The sequence below is a fragment of the Numenius arquata genome, chromosome 6 (assembly GCF_964106895.1).
Source record: "Numenius arquata chromosome 6, bNumArq3.hap1.1, whole genome shotgun sequence".
In the NCBI taxonomy this organism is placed as follows: Eukaryota; Metazoa; Chordata; class Aves; order Charadriiformes; family Scolopacidae; genus Numenius; species Numenius arquata.
In genome coordinates, this window is record NC_133581.1 from 64,704,935 (window position 1) to 64,718,602 (window position 13,668).

General features: G+C 38.7%; 1 protein-coding gene across 6 annotated transcripts in view; it reads right to left on the bottom strand.

The window, feature by feature from the left end:
• Positions 1 to 13,668, bottom strand: part of TTC7B (tetratricopeptide repeat domain 7B) — a 133,040-nt gene that overhangs the window by 76,910 nt on the left and 42,462 nt on the right. For all 6 annotated transcript variants that reach the window (XM_074148564.1, XM_074148563.1, XM_074148561.1 and 3 more), the window contains 4 exons: positions 13,195 to 13,273; positions 10,808 to 10,980; positions 7,933 to 7,996; positions 2,657 to 2,794 (listed from right to left, as the gene is read on the bottom strand). In XM_074148564.1, the coding sequence (XP_074004665.1) occupies positions 2,657 to 2,794; positions 7,933 to 7,996; positions 10,808 to 10,980; positions 13,195 to 13,273 (454 nt within the window). The remainder of the gene's footprint in view (positions 1 to 2,656; positions 2,795 to 7,932; positions 7,997 to 10,807; positions 10,981 to 13,194; positions 13,274 to 13,668) is intronic.

A 13,668-nucleotide genomic window follows, 5' to 3' on the forward strand; every position in this document is an offset into this window, starting at 1 on the left:
CCCCCTGTTGGTACTGTCCTATTTAGTCTGAAAAAGGAATGATAAATATCAGCTTACTCAAGGTACAGCTGCAAAAGGCAGGAGGTAAGTCTTAAGCAAAAGGGAAAATTGTACACACACTCTTCCTAAATTATGAATACTTAATAAGCAACGGCACCAATTAAAAGGGTGGGAGGGGGAAGGTTGACCTGACAGTATTATTTTTATTTCTAAAACTTTAACTTCACGCTCAATATTCTGCTGAGATTTTCAGCTTAATAACTGAATGCCAAAAGGAAGTTCTTTATTACTATACATAATCAGATGTCTATTAAGTTAATAAATGTCTATTAAGAAAACCCAACACAGGCTATATTTTCATAAAGTTGGAGAAGTTGATACTTTAGGGTTTTTTAATTTTCTAATAATAGGGACACAGGACACAATTTCAGATTATTCCAAAAGGCTTGAGTTTCAACATACTAATCATCTAATTAGTGTTCTTTTTTCTTGACTTTAAGTTCTATTTACTTGGCTTCATTTAGTATGAAATGTGACAAGTTACATGAGGTTTTTTTTTCCTTCTTAAGATCATAAAACTGGTGGTTAGCATGTGTGCGTGTAAGGCGTGTATGTGTATGCGACCTACGCAACAACACGAACACCTTATAAACTGGGTTCTTCTGAACCAAGTAACAAGAAGTAATTTCAAAGAGCAAGAGGCTCCATCAAGAAATCAATGAGAAATACATAAGAAGCAACAGTACCCTAGGAAACTGCAAGTTAAGATAATGTTTGGGATAATGGCAATTGACTTAACTAATTGAAAACACGTTCAGCACAATCCCTCTCCTGAAAGGCAGAATTGCAACTGTTGATGCTGCCTTGTAAAAAAAACCACAAATCACTGTATGGACAGGTAATATTGAATGCATTACTGCATTTTATGGCTCAGCACTACGGTCTCCTCCTGAAAAGAATATGCTTGAAGTCAGAGAGTTGAAAGATGAGTATCTAGGAAAATTTCTGGTCTGGAAAACATCTCTCCTAGTAGGACATTGATAAGCTCAATGTGTCATATCCTACAAAGCTTAAAAACCAACTTGATGACAGGCAGAGTACTTTTGCTTAGGAAAGGATTATGAGAGGGGAAAGTTCTTTGATCTAATTGAAGAAGCCGTAAGAAACTGAAAGCCCATTGTATACAAACTCCATAAAGAAACGAGACCTTTTCAATGAGGAACATGACTCAGCATTAGAATAGTTTTACAAGGTTGAGACAGATTTTTGATCATTTCATGTTCTTATATCACAACTAACTACTTCTGTATGTAATCAGCTATAGCTAACCCAGAAGATGATAGCAAAATATTGCAACTGGTGGGTGAAATACTTTATATACTATCCCTGCCCAGTTGCCAGGCTACTATATAAAAAGGAAAGGTTGCCAGATGCTTAAAGAAAAAAGAAATCAGAGTTACCTTTTCAAGTTTAGTTTGGGTTGGTTTGTTTGGTTGGCTTTTGGTTTTGTTTTTACAATACTTGTTGATGTCTTTCCTTTAAAAAGTTTTAGGCTCAAATATATGGAAAGTCATCTCTTGCACCTTTGGTGCAACCATCTAAAACTCCATGAAGGTGATAGTGTCTGTAGTGGCAAGTACAAGGAAATATTCCTGATTGAATTATGTTCCAGGGTGACAGTCTTGTACGAGCTTTCCTACGCCTTAGTTTTATGAAAGACCTTCTATTGTACTGATTAAAACTGACTTGTACGCAAAACTTGCAGCTATGAAGTACTTTCAAGAAGAATATGCAAATTCAGAGCTTGACACGAGATGCAGATTAAAGAGTGACTATCAACATATAACAGAGAAGAACTGGGGCTTTTTCTTTCATTTTTATCTTAATAAGAGTCCTCTATTCTGGTAGAGAGAAACGATTTCTCAGGAAATCAATGCCTTCCTGCCTCACATGTTGAAGTATTCCTTCTGGATACCAATAATTAATCATGGTCAGCAACAGCCTCCAGCTGCTGGGTGAGCACTGTTTTGAGCAGCAGAAAGACTTGCTCTGCCCAAAGAGCTGTAGTTGTTTCTCAGGTATAAAACTGTTAATGATACTTGAAAAATTCCCAAAGAAATCACCATAATCTAGCGAAACACATGCAAGTTGCATAATCACACACAAGACGTTTAAGACAGAGAACGCACTCTCCTACAGACCTGAAAAAGTAGTAAATTTCTGTTTTATTAACTTCAAAGCCATTTTACAAACTCTGAGGACTTTGGAGCACTCCAAATATTATGAGGTATAAAAGTTTTCTTTTGAAATAAAGCAACACAAATCCTTTTCCTAGGTATTTATATCTATCATTCATATCCTTCCAGCTGTCTCCATCTCGTGTGCATACTTTTAAGCAGATCCACGGCTCCCCACCTAAAAATTACATAAATTTCTGTGCCGTTAACACTTCACACAATTTCTGTGCTTGACCACCTGAAGTCACTTGCATAAATTTAGACAGTGAACTTTTTGGGGTGGAAACTACCTGTATTTATACAGTAGTCAGAATGACAGCGTCCTATGTTTGTTTAGCCCTTAAGTACTAACACAATTAACGTGATTAAGAGAAATATACAACGAAGGTACAGTTGAATGTTCACTATTATCAACAAACCTCTGAGAGCATTTCATATTGGCCTCTTCTCCCCAAGGCGATAGTAAGTAAATCGTAGACTACAGATGCACTTTGCAAACTGATGATGCGATCGTTTTTGTGTTCAGGTATTCTGCTCAGCACAGCATCGCGGTTGGCCTGAAACATACCACCAGAAAAAGAAACAGAGTCAGTCACTGTAATCCAACCTCTACTTTTGCTCGAGTATCTACTGGTCTATTCAGATTGACAGTCAGCAGTTTATACAGGAGACACAGAGAGATAGCATCTGCTACTTATTTATAGATAGCAAAAATCACCAATTTTATACATTAGTGGTAAGATTTGTGTTTCTATATGGATCTATTTTTAATTACTTGATTTTGACTACATACACTAAAATTACTGAAGAGTTCTCAGAAACCAAATAAAGGAATTTTTTAAATATAATGTATATTCATCTTTCAAAAATTAATTTTATTTCTGTATGCTAGTAAAACATACTAGAAGGACCTTCAAATCCTCAATTCCAGCTTTTGTAAAATAAAGTAATCAATTTCTTTTCTCTTCCTAATGTTATGACACTCTCCTCTCACTTGTGAGCGGTCCCCTGCCCAGGACAGCCACACAATCACCTTCAGGAGTTACTGGTGAGAAGGGAAAACTGTCCCCAGTTCTGAGCACAGGGCTGCACTCAGACCGTGTTTTCAGTAAGGCTTTGTACTTTCAATTCTGTTTTGTGAAAGGCACATTGCAAACCTAATTCCTTAATTAAACTTTTCCTTTCGAGATGGAAGAAAGCTGTGCTAGAACTGGATTAAATGACTTGACCATGTTCACAAAGAAATCTTGTTAAAGTTCAAAGGATCAAATTCAGATCTCCCAGTAGCTAAGACTATCTACACTGAACTACCCAGTACTTACCCCAATATACCATCAAGCCTCTGAAAATACCATATCTTGATATCTATTTCTAGATTTCTTAATGTTTAATATTCTCATTGGTACAAGTGCTAGTATATCTAGCAGTGTGAAATCAGAAGTTAAAGATCCTTCTTTTTCCTCCTCCCCTTTTCCTTTTATTTTTTAATTACACAGGCATGGCCCCCCTAATAAATTTATTTAAATACACTAAATTTTAACGGGCAGCTTATTTCCCCCTTTTTCGGAGGCGAGGAATGACACACATTAAGGGATAACAAGTTGTTTCTCTGCTTTAACAAGATAACATTTTAAGCTCTGAACGTACTCAGTACATCTTCAAAATCAGAATAACTTAATATGGAAAGAAATTTTCAAAGAGATACACGTAACATAAAATGCACAGACATTTCAGGAATTATCAACTGAATAATCCACAGCTTGGTTTGAAAACACACACCCCCCCACACACACCCCAAACCAGACACTTTGCTTTCTTTTGATCAAGAAGTCTTTGGCTTTCCCTTTCTACACTACATAAATATTTAGTCAGCTTCAAGAACTTCTTCCTTTTTAACTCCACATTTAATCACTATTTGACTCAATTCCTCGCAAGTAGAGAACAAGCTATGACTTAGTGCTTCTTGTGAAAAAAAATGGCTGACAAAGCAGTATTATAGGAGAGGATGCCTTGTAAGTATTAAAGGTATCATATATTTAAACAATAATCTTCTGAATAATTATAAAACAGAACGCACGTGCAAACTTAAGTGCTCAGTGTTTCAGCACTGCCATGGTCTCAAACATGATAAAGTAATAATTAGTTAAACTAATTGTCTCAGCTGGCCACGCTTACCCTATACACACTTTAAGCCTAAGGCAAATGCGACAACTATAACTTAGTTGACCCACAGTGGAAGAAAGGATGTGCTGAGCCATTTTACCATGGGCTGAGAATAGCCCATAAGGCTGAGCCCAGGAGGTGATGACCAGTCAAATGAAGACTAGTTGGAAACCAGAAACTAGTGGTGCATCCCAGAGATTGATAATGGGCTTGATCCTGTTTAAAGTCTTTACTAATGATCTGGCCGACGGGGCAGAGTGTACCCTCAGTGAGTTTCCTGATGATACAGAACAAGGAGGAGGAACTGATTTGCCAAAGGCCTATGCTGCCGTCCAGAGGGACCTCAACAGGCTGGAGGAACGAGCTGACAGGAACCTCATTCAAAGGCTTAAAGAAAGATTTGGAAGTACAAAGTCCTGCACCTGGGAAGGAACAACCTCAGACACCAGCATATGCTGGGGGCCACCCAGTTGGAAAGCAGCTAGGCAGGAAAGGACCTGGGGGTCTGATTGACACCAAGTTGAAGAGGAGCCAGCAATGTGTCCTTGCTGCAAAGAAGCCCGGTGGTATCCTGAGCTGCAGGGGTGTTGCCAGAAGGTTGAGGGAGGTGATCCTTCCCCTCCATTCAGCATTGGTGAGGCCACGCCTGCAGTACTGGGACCATTTCTGGGCTCCCCAGTACAAGAGAGATATGGAGCTTCTAGAGACAGTCCAACAAATGACCACAAGAATGAATAAGGGGCTGGAGTACCTCTTCTACAAGGAAAGGCTAAGAGAGCTGGGACTCTTCAGCCAGGAGAATAGAATGCTTGGTGGGGAACCTTATCAATGTGTACAAATACCTGAAGGGAGGTTACAAAGAAGGTGGAGCCAGGCTCTTTTCAGTGGTGCCCAGTGACTGGACCAGAAGCAGTGGGCACTAACTGAAACACGAGAGGTTCCCTCTTACCATCAGGGAACTTTTTTTTTTTTTTTCACTGTGAGGGTGACTGAGCACTGGTACAGGCTGCCCAGGGAAGTTGTGGAGTCTCCCTCCTTGGAGATATTCAAAAGCCATCTGGACACAGACGCAGCCTGCTCCAGGTGGCCCTGCTTGAGCAGAGGGGTTGGACAAAATGACCTCCAGAAGTTCCTTTCAACCTCAGTCATCCTGTGGTTCTGTTACTACAGCTCAGCTGATACAGAGGAGCATGTACACGCGCTGTAACGTGAAGATGTCAGTCCTTCAAATCCCACCTTTCTACTCATTCCTGCCTGGATAAGGAAAGGCTCGTCCATACTTCACAAGTGTAAGAACTAGAATAGAGGGCTGTCTTACAGTAAGAGCAATGGCAGAGTTGCAGCTGACTTTCCTCACTGGGCATGACAATACACTGTAATAGCAGTCATGTGGCTAAAAGAGACCTTTTGTACTCTGAAATGTTCCTATAAGAGAACTGGAACACTTGAAAAGCATGGCACTATCTTTCCCAGAGTATTCATTTCTTAAATATTACAGTTTAAATCTTACTCAAAGCATCTTTTCTGAATTCAGAAATTAAGGGAACTCAAGGTAACTGAGAAGTCGCATTTGTAGTCCACTAGCAAGATACAATTTTCTGGGTATGTGTTGCAGTAGATCGAATCCAAGGAAGAAGCTACGATGTTAGAGCGCACCACTTCCCTGAAACTAGCAGTATGATTTAGGGCTGGTATACATAGAGTGATTTGATTACTTTTACTTATACGAAAATGCTACTTATGTCAGATCTTCATTCTGGTTTTCAACATTTACTTGAATAAGTTCTTGAAGGACAGAAGTCTTGACATTTTATCTGTGTTTTTACTAATTCACAGACAATGCAAGAAAGGGATCATACTACTTTAATAACACAATATCATCTCAAAACACCAGTGATTACTCAATCTTCTGTAACTTCTTATTTCTTCCCCAAATACTGGTTTGAAAATCATAAATCACTACTACTTCAATACCTGCTACAGCTAGAAAGTTAGCACTCACTGAAGCTGAAGTAACAGCTCTCAACTCTCACCAAGGTTTGTAGTGATGAATATATTTATGCTCTATCTTCCCCTTTCTCTCCTCCAAAACTAATTTGAACAAATGACAGCCTAAGTCAGTCAATCATGTGCAAGATTTTATACTCCCCCAAAACAAACTCTTTTGCCTCAGATAACCTGCAATAATTATTTATAAGGAAAAAAAATACTGAAAGCTTGCTAAGGTTATATGCTCTACATTGAGAAGCGTTTGATATAATTAGGCAGATCTAATTCACAAAGGAAAAGCTGTAGGTAACCTGAAACAAGACTTAACGGGGCAGCACTTTTAATTTGGGGGGTTTTTTTTGGCTTCTTAATGCTGATATACAAGGTAGTACACATGCAAATACAGTAATCAGTGGTGAGATCCTGCAGAACTCGGACTGCTTCCACTTCACATCCGAATTCTGTGTATCTCCATGAGCTGCTCAGGCACCTTCCAGAGGTTCAGGGGCCCCTTTCAGCCCTGAGTATATACTGCAGCAAAACCAACACATGATACAGGGAGATGTTTGCTCAGTTGTTTTTTGGTGACAGATTTTGTCATGAACAAGGCAGATCACTAGGAATGGGGAAAGTAGTTGGCACTACAATGTAAATGTTTGCCACTTTAAAATAGTTCAAATAGGACAATGTTCACTAAAATGTTCTGATCCTCATTAACTGTATCAAAACAGAAATTATGCCAGAGCATGAAAGCATCTGAACCACCTACAGAACTTAAAGGAGTAAAAGTCTCACTGATGTGCAGGGAGACAGACTCCTATATGATGCCTCAGATTCTAGAGGTTCCCCCACTCCAGTTAGAAAAACGGCAAAAATTCCAGCTTCAGCTTTTCATTTCTGCCATTTAAGAACGTAAAACTGACCTGGTATGAGAATGTCAGTACGTGGCAGTTGATAAATGACTAGTTAAATCACGCTAGAGGAAAATATGAAAGGCTGAGAGAAGGCACAAGCAGGCCATTGAAAGCAATCACCTATTGAGAGAATGAGGACATTAAAAAAAAATTCAGTAGCAAAGGCTGAGTGGCATCTGAGGTTTAACGCACCATCGAAAATACTTTTTGGCTACGTTTATTATGCTCATCGGGTAGTCTTTGATTTGGTTTGTTCAACAAAAATAACCTACATTTTGAGCCTGTCTGAATGGCACCCAGCCGGTGTAACAGTGGTTTGTACTGGTAAGTGATGCCAAATGAAAGGCTTGGCTTTGCGTTCACCTGCCTATGGTTAGAAGGAGCCTACGCTCAGCCACTCTGAAGGAGAAAAACTCCTACTCATAACACTTGCAGACCTCATCTTGCTGGCTCAGAGGAACAGAAGCTTGAGTTTCAGAAGTAAGTGCCTGCTTTCCTAACAGGAAATGAAACACAAGTCAAAGTAAGACAGGACCAAAAAAAAGTTCTATTTAAAACAAAACAAAACACCAAAAAAACAAGGAAAACACACACATACAGAACACACATATTTGCTCTATTTTACATACCATAGATTCACTAATAAGCAGCAACAGTAAGGCTTCTTCTGTATTCTCTTGAGGACAAAAGATGCTGTTTAAAAGGAGAATTTAATTATTTAAGCAAGACACTTTTAGGAGTAGCTTACACAAATATAGTAAGAGTACTGTAAAAAATTTCCAGACAAGAGAACAGAGAGTAACTTGCACATACAAATGATTGGTTAAAATGCATTTCTTTGCAATGCTCTAAATTTGCATTTCAGAACAGTTGGCCAAACACAGTTAAGAGAAAATACCCCCACAGCTCTCAGAGTTCTACACATTCAAATATCCCAAAACTGCACATAATTTGACTGTTTAAAAACAGTGCCCATAGTTTAACTAGCCTCTGACACCTCATCTATCTCAGCTGAATCTACATCACCGATTCAAAGGTCGGCAACAAGAAACTCTCTCACAAGAACAAGACAACTTCTGTATTTTAGGCAATATGTGGATAAATACTTCTACTCGCCTTTCATCAGATATGCTTGAGAATTCTTTTCCTGATGCATTCAATAGCTGTGAATATTTTTAAACAGAGCCATGGCAATCTCTGCCTGCTTGCCATAACCACTGCTACTTCCAAGCAGTTAAAATATTTGGTTGTAATGAAGTACCCTTCCTTATGACTTAATACTGAGGGTTTGCACAGGATTAGTTTGCAAACTTTACTGCTGTTTCTGAACACTGGATGCTTTCTGAATACTCTTCTCTGCTGGTGGACAGACAATAGTAGTCTGCATTGGGTATGTGACTGGTAGGAATTCATTCATCCTCTCTCTCTCACACACACACACACACACACACACACACAGAGACAAACTCAACCACTGACTTCAGATTTCTTTCTTTAAACTGTTTCTAAATTAGCACAAGTGCTGTTTATTTCCTGTTAATTCAGACCGATAGTTCCACAATTAACTGTTTAAATATAGAAAATAATTTCTTGTTGTTAACAAGCAATTCCTACAGTCCCCAAGGGTGCTTAAACTACAATAAGTTAACAAACAGGGAACAAAACTCATCTGAGATTCAAACATCTTTTGTCTTTTTAAATGTACTAGAAATTTAAGCAGTAATTAAATGACTGAAAGAAAATGGAAACTAAACTACATCTGAACTCCAGGCAGTTTGAAACCAACACCGCAAACGTTTTACAGCAGCTAAGACCCCAGGGCAGTTGTTCTATGGTTGGATTTTTATTTTTTAATCAATGCAATTTGCTCTCCAGATTTTGAAGAGTATTCTAAATCTTAGAAGACATTTTTATTTTTACGTAACCAAGCAATTTCAAAACACAGTTACTCGTGAGTAAAAACCACACAGGACAGAGACTGAGAAGCGAAGAGGAAGCATCAGAGCACTCTTCATTTACTATCCAGTCTTCAATGCAGAATTTAGCAACCTGGAAGTAGATTTAACCTGACCAATGGGCAGTGGTTCCCAGAAAGCAGAATAACGACTGGAAATAGTTGCTGGAGAAATTACTTGCTCAGAATAAAACCGGGAAGTTGCCCCAAAGAGAACTACTGAAAAGTCACTTCTCAAAACAAAACCAAACGCTATTTTCTCCTACAACTTTGAATATACTTTGGTAAATAAGTTGATGTTTGTCTAAAACAGTGAAGATCCTCTTCATGAAGAAATTACTGGGAAATTTTTTTGGCCTCTGTATGCAAAAAGTTCTGTTTAGTTGACTGAACTCAGACATTTTCTGTGTCTGCTGACAGATGCAGGCACAGGAGTAAAATAATTCCAAGGTAACATGGCAGAGAGCAAAAGAGGCAACTGAAAGCATGAAATGGCTACCAACCAAAGGCAAACCAAAAAGTTTAACAGTTCTTCAACTGAGGATAAAGAAAATTGATGAGGCAGTAACAGAGACTTACAAAATCATAAATGGTGTCAGCAAACCACAGCCACCATCCTCAAAAGAACAAAGAAATGGCCTCAAGTTGAGCCAGGGGAGGTTCAGATTGGATACTAGGAAAATTTTTTACACTGAAAGGGTTATTAAGCATTGGAATGGGCTGCCAAGGGAAGCGGTTGAGTTACCATCCCTGCAGGTATTTAAAAAGACAGGTTGACGGAGTGCTTAGTGACATGGTTTAGTGATGGTTTTTGTCAGTATGAGGTTGATGGTTGAACTAGATGATCTGAAAGGTCCCTTCCAACCAAGACAATGCTATGATTCTAGTCTATGCAGTTACTTAATATATCAGGCAACATATTTAAAAAAAAAACAGTACATCTCAGACTCAGAGTTGTTGGTCAGATAAAGGAAGACGTTTCCTAAATGTCTGTCCTTCTATTCGTTGTCTGAGGTACTTTCAATCACTGCTGGAGAGGAGATACTTGGCTAGAAAAGTTTTATCTGATCTGGTATTAATCACTCTGATGTGATGAAAGACAAGAACTTTATTACAAGCTCTGCTGAAATTGTGGAACTCCTGGCTTGCATGTCCCAAAACCAAGAGAATGACACTGAACAAAGCCCCGCTTTTGCTAGGAGACTCGCTTCTACAGAAGGATGAATTGAGAATGGGAACGTAAGCATTTTCTTTTGTATCCCAGGTATAATAAGAGATACTGACTCTACTGTATACCCTAAAAACCAACCACACAAAAATATTTTGAGAATGAAGAACAAAAGATCTCATGCATATAGTGCAAACTTCTGCTTGGAGAAGCATGTTGCTTCCCTATTTCTCTTCAGGGAATATATATATACAAACCCAGCATGGGAAACATTCACATTGCCCAATTCCTTCTGCATTTTCAAAAATATAAACTAAATTACCCAGTGCACTTGGTAACAGTTGCAATTATAGAAACAAGAGAGGTATAAACTCAGTCATACTTTTCTCCAGTGTATACCCGCGGTCTTCTACTGAGCGCGTAATTCTTAGTATTTGAACCTTTTCGGAGCGGATCGTCTAGGGGTGACTGGTGAGGAGGATCTTCCAGTGGATTCCAATAACTCTGTTCACACATGCCTCGTAACAAAATTTCCGCCAGTTGTCTTGCTATCGTCTGTAAATGGGAAAGATAAATATTTTCCTAAGAAATGCTGAATACAAACTCTTCAAAAACGCTTAGACTCTTTCTAATGAAGACAGTCACATAGAATATATTTTCTCTTATTTTAAAACATCCAAAAAACCTGGCATACCACTGTTTGAAAAGTGCAAGTATCCAGTTCAATTCTCTAAACACAAAGGAAAAAAAAGGCAATAAAGAAACAATTTTTCAATTTTATCAGTTAAATCCAGAAACTTCTGAAGTATCAACAACAGCAACTGTTGCTCCTAAGAGTGGAGAACATCCAGGTAGATTTTCAGGTATTTTTGTGCTCAATAACCTCTACTGCTTCTCCATGCCTGGAGCAGATGTTTCCATGGGAGAGATCACAGTGGAGCAGGTATTTCCCTGTGGTCCACAGAAAGGACTACAGTGGAGCAGATGTCCACACTGCAGCCTGCCGAGAAGACCACAGTGGAGCAGGTTGATATTCCCTGAAGGAACTGCAGCCCATGGGAAGGACCCCATGCTGGAGCAAGGGAAAAGGAGCAGGAGCAGCAGAGGAATGGTTCTGGACTCACCACAACCTTTCACCACCCAGGCACCACCCAGGGAGTGGGAGGGTAGGGAGAGGAGGCAGAAGAGTCAGGAATGAAGGACTGAAGTTGAACCTAGGGAAAGGGGGTGGGGGGAAGGTGTTTTAGCTTTTTGTCTTTGTCTGTCACCATCCCACTCTCTTTTAATTGACAATAAATAAATTTCCCTCAAGTCAAGTCTGTTCTGCCCATGACAGTAGCTTGTAAGCAAACTCCCTGTCTTTACCTCGACCCACAAGCTCTTCTATCTGATTTTCTCCCCGTTGTATTAAGAAAGGGGAGTGAGAGCGCAGCTCGGTGGGCAACGGGCCACCAGCTAAGGCCAATCCACCACAGACACTTGTAGTCCAAACCCCAACTGACTGGGGCTTCTGACAACTTGCACTGGAAGGTGCTGGTGTTTGCTACTGTTGGTAAGGCTCAGCAAGAGCAAAATGGGGTTGTAGATCAGCATGAAAAGGTTTATTTTGACCAACTATTCTTGGCACTATGTAAGTGTAGAAATACTTACAAAAATATTTAAATAAATAATATTAATTTAAAGCTTTGAAACCATACTATAATCCATAACTATCAGGTTAATCTCCTCTCTAATGTTTAATACATGTGGATACAAGCTGTACAACTATATATCACGACAATAAAAACTCAGAAATTAATACCAGGGCAGCAGAAAGAAAGATCTACATTTGCATCAGAATTGGCATTTCCCAGCAACAGTTCTCACTAACAAATGTGTAATGTTTAAGCCATGAACAGCCCCATGTGATCGGCATCTTACACCTTAATTCCTGTACCATAAGAGGCACTTCATCTTCTAGTTGATTAAAGCTTGAAATATTATCCCTCTCCATTGAAAATCCATTATTTAATAATTTTAATATCTTTACTAGGAACCAGTTATTAAATGAATTAAGAAACCAATTACCTTCCTTATTACTACTTTGGAAGTTTAAGGCCCTACTATTAGGAAATTCATCTAGCACATTTTAAAAATCATTACGTTAGAGCAAGAGATACAAGCCTTGTCCTTTTATCATATAGAAACATAGAATGGTTTGGGTTGGAAGGGACCTTAAAGGTCATTGAGTTCCAACCTCCATGCAAAAAAGATACATTACTTTTAGTAAAGGTTTATTTTATGACAATATAAATAAGTCTTGATTGTTCTGCTTTTATTGTTTTCCTTTAATAGGGTTTATCACAAAAATAAAGAAATGATAACTTGATAACTTCCAACTTAATACAACACACATAAAGACGCTGCGCTTGGTCCTCACTCCCATTACATTACAAAAACATAAGACAACACCCTGGTGAAACTATGCTAAGTCATAAATAGGGCAATAATGATTAAGGTTGAAAGTATGGTCAGGCAGAGACCAATCAGATTTTAACCATAACCACAAAAAGGAAAGAGAAATAGGAGAGAGACTGGGTATCAAACATTCCTTTTTATTTAAATCATTTGCTTGAGCCAGGAAATGTAACCTTATAAAGTGGTGAATAATATCCTGATTGATGTGCTGTGTATCCGATTATTCGTCTCTAATTCATCCACTATATTTATGCTTTACCTGCCAACTAAAATCCAAATGCTGCAATAGGAATGTGGTTTAATATAACTTACCATTCGCAGATTTTGCGTAGTTCTTGTTTCGACAGCTCTTAGTAACTCTCTAAATCTACCAACTCCTCTCGTCAAGTTCCTGTATATAAACATAGAATTTGACAGTATTCCAACTTGGATGTAGTAACACCTTAATACATTACTCTAGGAAGCTGTTAAAATCCATGCTATCATTTTTTTCCCCTGCATATCATCGTCGCCTTTCTGTGCAATATATATATATATGTTCATCTGGAAACCCCACCACTGATTACTATAACAACATCCCTGCCAGTTTATTGAAAAAAAGAAAGATTTTCCTGATCAGTACTTAGTTCAAAAGAAAGCAAGGAAAAGCGTAAGAAGTGGCCACCCCAAAAAGGGAAAAAACAAAACCGATGTTGGTCTCACTACTACAATGATTTTAATTTTCAATTACATTAGGCTTCACAGTGTAAACTTTGAAAAAATAAACAAGCAAACAAAACAACACCC